At 39.0% G+C, this 13757-nt stretch overlaps 1 protein-coding gene across 6 annotated transcripts in view; it reads left to right on the forward strand.

Moving 5' to 3' along the window:
• CNKSR2 (connector enhancer of kinase suppressor of Ras 2) overlaps positions 1-13757 on the forward strand; it is a 537182-nt gene that overhangs the window by 142138 nt on the left and 381287 nt on the right. For all 6 annotated transcript variants that reach the window (XM_073667499.1, XM_073667498.1, XM_073667500.1 and 3 more), the window contains exons 6-7: positions 8438-8479; positions 8833-8952. In XM_073667499.1, the coding sequence (XP_073523600.1) occupies positions 8438-8479; positions 8833-8952 (162 nt within the window). The remainder of the gene's footprint in view (positions 1-8437; positions 8480-8832; positions 8953-13757) is intronic.

The raw sequence follows: 13757 nt of genomic DNA on the forward strand, positions 1-13757 counted from the left end.
CCACTTTGCTTTGGTCATTGTATTTAAAAATGTAAAGCTTGGGCACCAAAGGGAAGAAAGGAAAGAAAAGCCTAACTACTACTGTTAGATCCACGTGACAAAACCAAAACCATGTGAGGATGATGCTAGCTTATTATTTCCATATAATCATCCTTTAGTTGGGCATTTTCTTTTACAAAACTAACCAGTCAGGTTTTTATTGTTTTTTTTTTTATTTGCTAACATCTATTTATTCTTTTTTTTTCCTAATAATTATCCAGACAATTATAAAACCTAGATTTTTATTCGCTATATTATAGATCTGTCTTCTAAGAAAAGTATCTAGAGTAAATATTTCACACACAAATTCAGCCATGCGCTTCTTAATGAATGTGTATGATATACAGTACATAAAACTCCCGCACTGCTCGGCTGTATACTGTAACGTAGTGATGTACTTTGAGTGCATCTTAGGGGAACCTACATAATTTACAAGTGAGGTGGGTAATTCATCACAGGTCTCAGCACTTCAGCCAGACTGATTCCTGAGGCTGAGATTCTTCATCATTTACAGATCCACGGTACAGAGTTTCCTCCATCTCAGTGTTATATATGACAGGTGATGTAGCAATAAGGTCTAGTACAGCATCACCTCTTCCTTCTATCCAAAATGGATTTTGTAATCTAAACTCCAGCTATTGTTTTTCCTTTTTTTTTTAAATATCTTTTCAGTAAGACCATTTCATACTTAAAATGTCAACATTTTCTTCTTGTATAGTAATTACTCACAGCATGATATTCACCAGGCTGACAAAGTGTACCCAGGTTACTATAACCTGCACGGTATGCTGATGAGCATGACAGGAGCCATTTACAGCTGCATGGCTTCTTACAATCAGAGGTGGTGAGATTTTATTTTTTTGGTGAGAACATTATACTTTTGGATTTACTCAGTATTGAATAGAATAAAAGACAAAATTGTTTTTTTTTAATGTCTTTCTACTTTTACGGAAGATTTATTAATATGCCCAATCTTTCCCCCTTTCTGGCAATGTTACTTTACATTGATTTTCTGCATATTCATGCATTCATGTTTGCACGTTTCAAGTTAAAGAAATATTACCTACATTTTTTTAAAGGCTAACAGACTGAAAAGGGGAATGCCATGATTCAATCATCATTTCCTTTTTGTGGTGTTTTTCTAGTGTCAATCCAGATTTGAGTTGAGAAGAGCGATTACTTGAGACATACTGGTTTACTGCATACCCCAATTTTTGAGGATTGATCACAGGTTCTCATTGGCATTGAGATCTGGGCCATAGATCCAAACTTTGAATGCTCTGTTCACCAAGCCACTTAATTATCACTTTTGCCTTGTGACCTGGTGCTCCATCATACTGGAAAAAGCATTAATTACCAAATTTCCTCTGGATCATTGAAAGAAGTTGCTATTGGAGGATTTATTCATGGCAAAATTATAACTGAGCCCACTCCCTTGGATGAGAAACTACCTCACTCATCAATGCCTTGGGATGCTTTACTGTTGGCATGACACAGGACTCAAGGCAGTGCTCACCTTTTCTTCTCCAGGCAATAATTCTGCCAGATGTCCCAAACAGTCTGAAGAGGGCTTCATCAAAGAAGATAACTTTACTCCAGTCCCTATAGTGCAATCCCTGTGCTTCCTGCAGACTTCCTATATGTAAATCCCATTAAGACCTTGTGATCAAAACAAGAGAAGACCCAAAAGTGCAGAAATTGTGATAGACTCCAAGCACTGATTAGATAAGAATGGGTTGCCATGAATCAGACTTTGGCCCAGAAGTTGGTATCCAACATGCCAGTATAAATTGGAAAAGTCTTGAAAAATAAGGGTAAATAGTATAAATATTGAGATGTTGCATAAACCTGACATATTTGTTAAAAGTTTAAAAATGTATGAAATTCTCATAATAATTGTACTTCAGTAACCAATACTGAAGCAGCAAAATTTGTGTCCGTCTCAACTTTTGAGCACAACTATAGACTGCCCAAGGCTTCAGATAGTTAATGACACATTAACTGGTGTCATTATATACAGTTAAAACCAGAAGTTTACATACATGAATATGTGTCTTTTTATATAGTGTATTTCTCAATATTCAACATAAAAATGCCTTAAAACATTCTCTCTCATTCTGGCATTTGGCAAGTGTAAAAAATGATGGTAATCCTAATTTATCTAAAATGGGAAAGGTTTATTCTGATTTCATTACTTGCTTACGGTCAAAAGTTTACATACACTGAGATTACTATGCCTTTAAACAATTTTGGACTGCCCATATGATGATGTCATGTGTTTGGAAGCTTCTGATAGTTTTTTTTGCAACATCTGAGTTAGAGACACACCTATGGATGTATTTTAATGCACACATGAAACACACTGCTTCTTTGTGTAGCATCATGGGAAAGTCTAAAGAGATCAGCTAAGATATCAGGAAGAGAATTGTGGACTTGCACAAGCTGGATCATCCTTGGGTACAATTTCAAGATATCTGAAGGTGCCTCGTTCATCTGTACAAACCATTATACGCAAGTACAAACAAGATGGGAATGTCCAGCCAACATACCGCTCAGGAAGGAGATGGGTTCTGTGTCCCAGAGATGAGCATGCTTTGGTTCGACATGTGCATATCAACCCAAGGACAAAAGCAAAAGACCTTGTGAAGATGATGGCGGAAGCTGGTAGGATTTTGTCAATGTCCACAATGCAATGAGTACTGTATCAACATAGGCTGAAAGGCCACTCTGCCAGGAAGAAGCCATTACTCCAATAGAAACCTAAAAAAGCCAGATTAATGTTTGCAAATGCACACAGGAACAAAAACCTTAATTTTTGGAGACATGTCCTGTGGTCTGATGAAACTAAAATTGAACTTTTTGGGCATAAAGACCATTGTTATGTTTGGAGGATAAAGGGAGAAGCTTGGAAGCCTAAAAACACCATCCCAACTGGGAAACACAAGGGTGGCATTTATCAAATATTAAAAATTATAGTAATCCTAATTGACCTAAAACGAGAAAGGTTTATCCTGATTTCATGTCAGATATTTAGAAAAGCATGCATATGTGTCTTTTTATATAGTGTATCTTAACTTCTGGTTTCAACTGTACAGTAGTCATTGGGGGCAGTGGTATTGGCTACTTATAGGCAGAATTTGTGTATATTAGTGTAATGGTACAAAGGGCACAGTGTCCAAACACATGCAGTTTGGGCACTGCATGTGTTATGTAAACGCTATCCAATTTAGCTCTCTCCTAGAGTGAAGCATCTTTTCACAAGTGTCACCCAAGGTAGGTACTTACTGTTGCTTAACTTGTTAAAAGGTGACAAAGCTTCCTCTGTAGGGTGGCACTCTGTGGCATTCCATTCTTTTTCTTAAGGATCTTTGCCAGTAAGACTCTTGATAGCGAATCCCTCTTTCCCCCATTGCTAAGTAATCCCTACAATTTTTTTAAAAATTGTGATTATTGTAGGGCAATGATTGGAGGAGCATTTTTCTTATGATTATGACTTCTTATCTGACCCGGTCTGTTTAATGCTCACAGTGTTTCCAGAATCTGAAATGTTTGTACAGGAAGATGGCTTCAAAGTGTAGTAGTGGTAGTTTTTGAGTTTTGGGGACCTGACAGGGTCTCCTTAAAAAAGCACTCCCATCAAAGTTTTTATCCTCTTAATATATTGCAATCATAATATAATATAGCAGACTGTACTTACTATTGCTCATTTTGCCTTTTATATTTTGTAAATTCTTCTCTTCTCTTTGCTCTATGTACACTGCCCTCATTGCTTTGTTAGTAATGCAATGTGCATCACTAACAAGCTTTTTTCATTAAAATTGGTGGTAGTATAAAGATTTTATAACCTTTTATGTAGTTAGATCCTTCATGCTCGTTTTTAGTCATAGGGGTGTGATTCTGCTATTCAGTCATGGGCGGCTCCGCATTCAGTCACTGCTGGGGCACTGAATATTGCTCCCGGCAAGCGCTATTATTGTGAGGCGCATGCGCATTTCTACATGTCTGTCCGCTGGTCTCCACGCTTGCGCAGTGAGGCTATTTGGTTACCAGCTTCACTGCGCACGCGCTATGTTACCGCACGTGCGCAATGATGCTGTGTAGTTCGCAGCTTCGCTGCGCATGCGCTAGGACCCTCTGTTCCCCGTGCGTGGGCAGTGAGGCTGTGTGGTTACTAGCTTCACTGCGCACTTGGGGGAACATAGCGACTGCGCAGTGAAGCTGGTAACCACATAGCCTCACTGTGCACGCGCGGGGACCAGTGGCCGGATATGTAGAAATGCACATGCGCCCCACAATAATAGCGCTTGCCGGGAGCAATATTCAAATATGTGGGCGGAGGCGGTGCAGTGACTGTATGCGGCACCGCCTCTGACTGAATAGCATAGGCCATAGAGGTGATAGAAAAGTAAATCTGTGCTTACCTGTATGGCCCATAGCTGAGGTCTGATTGCAGAGAAATCTGGTTTTATAAAGTCTGTTTTCCAGTGGCTTGGCGTCCAGGGGATGGCAAGCAAACCCCTCCTCTCTGCTTACTGTTCCCCTAAATCGCCCCCTCTGTGCTAAATTACCATATTCCTCCCCTGCACGTCACAGCTCCCTGTGACCGGCCCTGTGACGTGCCCTGCTCTTCCTTCCCTCCCGCGCATGCGCAAAGCGAAAAGAGAAAAGGGTCTCCTTATATTATTGTTTTTTTTATCCAGGAAGTGCTACACTTTTGTCCATGGGCTGTGCCTGCTATTGTAGCTCATCCTATTAGCAACATAATTAATTAGATCTGAACAACACTACCAGACACCATCCAGGGACAAGAAGAGCTGTGCTTTTTATTAATAAAGAAGACTCTTCTCTCTAATCCCAGGGAATAACTTTTTTAGTTCATCTCTAGTTGTATGTATTCAGTTTTACATTCCTTATTGCCCCGAACAAATATTTAATCCATTTGTTTGTTCTCTGATTAGAAAAAAAGAAAAATGTCTACCTTATTTATTTCTTACAAAGTTTTTCTTGATCAGCGCATAACCAGTATTGATTAAAAGCCGTGTGGGTGTGCGGAAAATGAATCCCACGCTGTTAAAAAATGAACGATTTGGCTCAGGAAATTGACTTCATCAAGGCTCGGAGACTCAGGTTACATAAGAGATGTTTCAATACCTCTAAAAGAATATTTTAGTCTATGAAGACGATCGTTAAATACAAACATTTTTAATAACTCTGCTATTCAGAAGGGTCTGATTAAAGCTTGGTGTTCTCTTGTTTAAGAAAGAATCTGAGCCCATTTTTCTAAACATATTAAAGACATTCATCTTGTAATGCATTAGCATTAGTAATCAAAGACTAGGCTTTTGGGTACTTTTAGCCAATATCTTTCATGTTGCTTAGCTTTGTAATATCAGATTCTGTAGCTGCATTTCCAGAGGTGCCAGGGTAAGATAAAAAGGCTATAAAGTACCTCAACTAAAGAAAGAAGAAAATAAGACTTAGGCAAAAAATTAGCTCTAGTTGCATTTCCTATGATTTAATAATATAATGGTTTTGTTTTTTTGTGAGCCTTAAAATCCCCAGGGCTGGATAGGGTAATAGAGTTCATTTTTTATTCATTGTATATCTGCATACTGTAATTGACATAATGCCTTGTACGTTATTACTATGAGGTTGCTGTATTCAAGGAAATAATATTTTAAGGGTTTGACATTCTCTGAATCCTCTTTAGAAAAACAGAAAGCACTGCAACATAAGTTATACACAAGTAGTTATAGATGTACAGTACAGACCAAACGTTTGGACACACCTTCTCATTTAAAGATTTTTCTGTATTTTCATGACTTTAAAAATTGTACATTCACACTGAAGGCATCAAAACTATGAATTAACACATGTGGAATTATATACTTAACAAAAAAGTATGAAACAACTGAAAATATGTCTTATATTCTAGGTTCTTCAAAGTAGCCACCTTTTGCTTTGATGACTGCTTTGCACACTCTTGGCATTCTCTTGATGAGCTTCAAGAGGTAGTCGCCGGAAATGGTCTTCCAACAATCTTTAAGGAGTTCCCAGAGATGCTTAGCACTTGTTGGCCTTTTTGCCTTCACTCTGGGGTCCAGCTCACCCCAAACCATCTCGATTGGGTTCAGGTCTGGTGACTGTGAAGGCCAGGTCATCTGGTGTAGCACCCCATCACTCTCTCTCTTGGTCAAATAGCCCTTACACAGCCTGGAGGTGTGTTTGGGGTCATTGTCCTGTTGAAAAATAAATGATGGTCCAACTAAACGCAAACCGATGGAATAACATGCCGCTGTAAGATGCTGTGGTAGCCATGCTGGTTCAGTTTGCCTTCAATTTTGAATAAATCCCCAACAGTGTCACCAGCAAAGCACCCCCACACCATCACACCTCCTCCTTCATTCTTCACGGTGGGAACCAGGCATGTAGAGTCCATCCGTTCACCTGTTCTGCGTCGAACAAAGACACGGTGGTTGGAACCAAAGATCTCAAATATGGACTTTTTGTGCAGCAGGCTATTTTACCATGAAGGCCTGCTGCACAAAGTCTCCTCTTAACAGTTGTTGAAGAGATGTGTCTGCTGCTAGAACTCAGTGTGACATTGACCTGGTCTCTAATCTGAGCTGCTGTTAACCTGCGATTTCTGAGGCTGGTGACTCGGATAAACTTATCCTCAGAAGCAGAGGTGACTCTTGGTCTTCCTTTCCTGGGGCGGTCCTCATGTGAGCCAGTTTATTTGTAGCGCTTGATGGTTTTTGCAACTGCACTTGGGGACACTTTCAAAGTTTGCCCAATTTTTTGGACTGACTGACCTTCATTTCTTAAAGTAATGATGGCCACTCGTTTTTCTTTACTTAGCTGCTTTTTTCTTGCCATAATACAAATTCTAACAGTCTATTCAGTAGGACTATCAGCTGTGTATCCACCTGACTTCTGCACAACACAAATGATGGTCCCAACCCCATTTATAAGGCAAGAAATCCCGCTTATTAAACCTGACAGGGCACACCTGTGAAGTGAAAAACATTTCCGGTGACTACCTCTTGAAGCTCATCAAGAGAATGCCAAGAGTGTGCAAAGCAGTCATCAAAGCAAAAGGTGGCTACTTTGAAGAACCTAGAATATAAGACATATTTTCAGTTGTTTCACACTTTTTTGTTAAGTATATAATTCCACATGTGTTAATTCATAGTTTTGATGCCTTCAGTGTGAATGTTCAATTTTCAAAGTCATGAAAATACAGAAAAATCTTTGAATGAGAAGGTGTGTCCAAACTTTTGGTCTGTACTGTACATCCATAGGAGTGGTAGTGGTGTCAGACTGTAGTGCACTGACCCCACAATAAATCCAAAGAAGACTCATGTGATATCGAAACTTTGTTGTTCATCAAATACAATTCATAAACACCTAAGAACTTAATTTGCTCGAATGTTGCGATCTTCTTCTTTCCTTTTGGATTCTCTGATTCATCGTTCTGACATTCTACAGATCAATGGGTTACATTTTTTTTCGTTAGTCCGTTTTAAGACCAAAAAACATGAAATAGGAAAAAAAATATTATTATTATCCCCCTAGTTTTCTAGTACTTTTTATGGTAGAATAAATGGTGTCGTTTAAGATTTCAACTTGTCCTGCAAAAAACAAGCCATCATGCAGCTATGTAGACTAAAAAATAAAGAAGTTGTGACTCTTGGAAGAAGGAGGCGAAACAGCAAAGGAATTGAAACGAAAATTGTTTGTATTAGAAAGAGCAATGCCAAAAATTTGTTACTGCAAACTAGGGAAAAAAAGACAGTTGTTAAAGGGAATCTAACACCAGGTTTATGGTGCCTCAGGTGAGAGCAGTACGATGTGGGGGCAGGTGCCCAGATCGCTGAGATGAGCCACTTACTGGGCTGCTTGCTGACATTTTGATAAAATCCCTATCTTCTCTGCTGTAGATTAAGCAGTTCTCTGAATGCTGAGCCGTGTATAACCCTGCCCACACCACTGATTGGCAGCTTTCTGCCTATGCACCGTTCACACAGAAAGCTACCAATCAGTGGGGGTGGGCTTATATGGAGCTCATGAATATGGAGGACTACATAGCAGTAGGTTCACTAGTCGTCTATCACTGTTTTATCAGCCTGAGATTATCAAAGCTACAGTGAGCAGGCCTGTAAGTGATATATCGCTGGAATCGGGGTCTCTGCCTCTACATTATGCTGTTCTCAGGTTAGGTAGAAAATACCCAGTGACAGTTTCCCTTTAATTAGTTAATATTTTAGTTTCATACAAAAGTATTTTATAATACAAAAGGAAATGTTTGATCCAACATGCAGACAATACTAAAGTAAGTGCAGTATCACAGTGTTCTCCCCTAATTATATGGAATATTGTCTTTGTATTATTGCAGGAATGTACCGTGTATGAAACCGAGAACAAGATCCTTCATGTGGTGAGTAATTGTGACGGTCATACATGTGCCTGTATGTCTGCATGTGCTATGGTGCTAGTAATAGTACATGTACATTGTGAAGCCTTTTCTGATTAGGCAGCAGACCCTCTCATTAGCTAGATTTCAGAATTACAAGGTAAGGGAAGCAACGCAGATCTTTAGTAATAATACTTCATTATATCCAATTATCTTCGTGTAAGATCTACTTTCCAAAGCTTTAATCAGCCTTTTTATCTTGATTATCGAGCAAATTCCACAGTTTTCTTTCCTTTCTCATTTTCAATAAAACTTCATTTCGTCATCAGATTGTACCGTGTTAACCCTTAATGATGCATTGCTGTATTTTCTTTTAGTGTAAAACTCTATCAGGTGTCTGTGACCACATCATCTCTCTCTCCTCTGATCCTCTGGTTTCTCAGTCGGCCCATCTCGAAGTCATACAACTTTCCAACATCAAGCCAAGCGAAGGGCTGGTAAGAAACACACTGTTACTTGCTGCTAAATATTCCTCCATAATGTTACAGCGTCTTCAGTAGCTCCTTTCCAGCAAGCACATTCTCCCTACATTACTGCCTGCAGTGGAGTGCCATAATAACTTAGCACTATGTTTCTTGATGTAGTACAGTATGTCTGTTTCTCCAGGAGTGCAGAATATTTCAGACATGGCTTAAGTGACAAATTTAATTACCAGAGTATGCCGGAAAGTAGGCATCGTTACATGCTGTCATTATGTAATGCGTTTCCTATAGCGGAGTTACAAATGAAAAATATGTTCACTATGAATTTCTTCCAGTATGGTAATATGCTATTACAGAGTAGAAAATCTTTAGTACTGATCCAAGAATGTTGGTAGTTGTGAGATAACTCACCTGGTCATCTTGGGAGCCACTCTGTATTTAGCCTCTATGACCTGTTCATATGGTGTTAAAGATTTTTCACCTTGCTGCCCAATGGAAGAGACACAGCAAATTAAAAAATTGGACATCTACCTATTGGATTGTTCCTGTATACTAAAACCTCCTCGCTCCTGGCTCTTGTCCAACCTCAAGCACCTCATGTCGTCCAGTGCTAAGACACAGTGCAGCAAGAGCCAGAAGCCATAACTGTCTGGATGAGGTTGGAATTTTTTTTTTTCTATTTGATCTTGGGTTAGGTTTCTGATCTGGGTCCTGAAATTAATATAAGGGACTGAATGTATTTAGTGCATCTAGTCTGTGGACTGGAATTGATATGTGGTATCTTTATATACTTAAAAGTTCTGGTCTTAAATTTGTTTAGGGGTCTGGTTTTGGTGTCTGATGTGACTATATAAGTCTTAACTGTGATTTGCATGGTATGTGATGGTCTATAAGGGAGGATACTGTATGTTGTATTCTAATCAGAGCCTTTTTCAGTTTATTCACCTGGAAGGATCACTTGGCTTCTGTACTTCACTACTAATAACAACAAGCAATATTTTCCTTTGCTTCTTTATTTCTGCTGTTGCCAATATTCATTAACACTATTTTTTCTTAAAGGGGTTGACCAAATTTGGGGCTCCGCCACCGGGAGCAGGCATTCATGTGGTCGGAAGTATGCGATTTGCATACTTCCGACCACATTCTGACTTGACATGTCTGACCTTGCTCAGTTCACTTGTATTGAGCGATACCACGCACTTCTAGTCAGCATATGTCTGCATGTATGCAAATTGCGTACTTACAGTCACGCTCCTGCCCTGCTCCCATCACCATAGAATCTATACCACGCGCGCTGTGGGTGGTGGAAGGATGCACACGTCTGCAGTCACATACAGTGACAACCCCTTAAAGATTATGGTAAAATAAGACTGTAATAGCACTAACAGTGAATCGTAAGCCTGCCCTCTCCCGGCTCCGGAGAATCCTGACAGCGCTCACTGAGTGAGCTGTGAGGATTCAGTCGCATAGAGTGACAACACCTTACAGTCCAGTGTTACCATAATCTTTATGATGTTCACCATTACTACATTTCAAGAGCTGTAGATTCTGCCTAACAATTAGTTCCCCACCCAAGTGGGTCTGCTAATACAAAATAAAAGAAAACATTGTATGTGTGTATCTTAAGGCCATTTTACACAGGGCAATGTTTGTGTGAACAAATGTTTGTACCTAGTAATATGCAAGGGATGAAACCAGAAAACGCTTATTAGATCTTTCACACAGGCCTAAAAATCATCATTGCCGATAATACTGAAAGAAGAGTGAACGAATGATCAAGACAAAAGCTAGATCATACTACCCCATCCTAATAATTGTTACATATAAATAAACATAATAAGCAATGATCAACTTTATACGTTGTCGATCTGTGCTCACTGCTAGAGTTTTTTTAGTCCGTGTAGGAAGACCTTAATGGAGTTGTTCCCTTTCAAATATTTCCCTCGCTGTATTCTGTTTTGGAAAAACAATGCACGTTATACTCCCCTTCTCCGGGTCCACTGGCAAGTCTCCGTCCTTACTCTCAGTGTCTGACATTGGCTGCGGTGCTAACATCATGTTGGCAGCGCAGCTGCCAATCAGTGAGCTTGAAAACTATACATTACAGCTACACTGGAATGTTCTGCTCAGAGCCACTGAGCTCACTGATTGGCTGCTGCACTGTCAATGTATTGTCAATACTGCAGCCAATCGCAAATATCTGTGCTAGCGGTGGAGGCTCGCTGGTAGACTCAGAGAAGGGGAGTCCAGTGTCCACACACACTGTTCAGTGAATTCATTAATTGCTTTCCCTTTATCCCTTTCCTCTGGGTCATCAATAGAATTTGCATTTAATTTTACTATGGTATTTTGCTCAATTTAACATTTCAAGTTGCATTTTTTTATTAATAATAATTTTTTATTATTATTATTGTCTTTTTCTTGTTTTTAAAGGGGTATTCCCATCTCCAAGACCCTATCCCAATATCTAGTAGGTGTAGTAATAATATAATAATATTAGCAAATACCTCCAATTAGAAATGTAGTAGAGTTTTTCTGATTCGTTATGTCTCTTTCCTCATGTGCAGGCATTGGAGGACCTTAGGTATCCATGGTTACAACCACTAGCAACCAGCCAACTGTCACTAGAACATGGATACCTAAGGTCCTGCAATGGCCTGCACATGAGGAAATAGACATAGCGAAACAAAAAAACTATTCTACATTTCTAATTGGATATGCTAATACTATTATTATTACAACTACTACATATTGGGATAGGATCTTGCAGATGGGAATACCCCTTTAAGCTAAGAACTCTGTATAGTAGTTAGTTTATAATTGACATAGTATAGTAGAATCCAATTTAAAACAAATTCTCCACTATCAATCCACAGTATGTACAATTAGCAAGATGTAGAATTTTTTTTCTCTAATATATGGTAACTACTACTGCATATGTTCTTGTTTCCTAATTTGCTGGTAGCAAGTTTTTGTATAAATCCTGTAGTTTTTGAGTCGCGCGGTGTGTGAGCTTGCAGTATTATTTCATGCATAATAACCGGATTACTTGCCGTTTGATTTGGTTTCAAATGCTTTGCGAGGTTCTCTGCAGCCTTTGATAACTGCCGGGGGATCATACTTTATTAGCTGTTATAACCTATTTTACCTGCAGTTAGTATAAAAGCATACGAGCTGTGATAACCGTATGAGGTGCTATTTTCACTCCCTTTTTAATGTGATATCTTAGTCATTGATGAAGTTCCCAGTACAGGACAAACCTCATCTTGAGAGAGTTTGGAGATTACTTAGAGCATGATAATAATTTCCCTTTTGAAAAGCAAACAGTATCATTTTTTGTAATTATTTTCACTACAATTTCTATCCTATTTTTTCTCCACGACATAATCCTGATTTGAATAAGAGTCTGATGTGCTCGACTCCAAACTGGTAGGCTTCAATAGAGTTCATCAAATGCTGCTGCCCCCGAAAATGATAGATAATAACAAATGGTACTTTCAAGTAAATGTCTGCGCTTATATTAGCTCTGATACATGTGCCTGTAAATTACGCGTGTGTATGATTAATTTTATTATTGAATAAGTATAGAGCTGATGGTCAATCTAAAAGGTTAATAAACCTGAAACATGAATATTTAAAAAAGTAAAAGGGAAATTGTGACTTTCTTAGGATGATATCTATGTGTGCAGAATTATAATGCAACTGCATAGAAAATGTAAATTTTCCCATGTCAATATTTGTTTATTTTCATCTCTTAAAGTGAGAATAATTGCCAAACTACAAAATGTTCAAAGATTAATTTAATCTTTTTGGTCATCACCAATCAGGGCCTCCCAGACACTGTTCAGAGGTATACTGTTTTCCTTCACCTTAAGTCTCCCTTTTAAGAAGGGCCCACAGGTCCTCAATAGGGTTTAGTTCAGCTGAGGAAGGGGCCATGTCATGATTCTTTCTTCTTTAAGGCCTATACTGGCAGTCAAGCAGTGGAGACTTTGATGCATGTGATAGGGCATTGTCCTGCATAAAAATTAAGGTTTTATAGAAAGATGCAGACTTTTTCTTGCACCATTTCTTGAAGAAAGTGTCTTCTAAAGACTTGCAGTACGTTTGTGAGATGATTTTGAGTCCTCCTCCAACTTGAAAACATTCATCTAGCTCATCTTTAATAAAAGCAGCAGAAAGTAGTACCCCACCTCCACCTTACTGGCATCTGAGTTGAAGGTCTATGCTCTTTACTGATACAGTCACGGGCCCATCTATCTAGTCCATCAAGAGTCACTTTCATCTCATCATTCCATTGGACCTTAAAAAAAATCGATCTTCAGATATTTCTCGGCCCAGTCTTGACTTTACAACTTCTGTGTCTTCTTCAGTGGTGGTCAGGTTCCAGCTCTCCTTACCTCGGCCATGTCTCTGAGCACTGAACACCTTGTACTTCTGGGCCTCCAGGAAGGTTGCAGTTGTGGAATATGACAGCACTGGAGGATAAAGGGTTTTGGGCGCTTCACATTTGATTCTTCTCAAATCTTTGCCAGTTAATGTGCATCATTTTTTCTCAACGTGTTTTTCGAGACCCTATTGACTATTTGCAGCAAACTTTTGATGGTTCTGTAATCACGCCCCAATATCTTAATTTCAAGAGTGCAGTATCCCTTTATAATGTTTAAGAATTTTTGACTTTTCAGAGTGAGATAAATCTCTTTTTGTCCCATTTTCCTTGAAGAAAACAATCTGCCCAATAATTCTGCACACCTTGATTAAGGGTGTTGATCTCCATAGGCCGCAACCTCCTCATTACACAAATACACATCACCTGATCT

Source organism: Phyllobates terribilis, unplaced genomic scaffold (genome assembly GCF_046119375.1).
Source record: "Phyllobates terribilis strain yellow unplaced genomic scaffold, ASM4611937v1 Scaffold_2__4_contigs__length_985480577, whole genome shotgun sequence".
In the NCBI taxonomy this organism is placed as follows: domain Eukaryota; kingdom Metazoa; phylum Chordata; class Amphibia; order Anura; family Dendrobatidae; genus Phyllobates; species Phyllobates terribilis.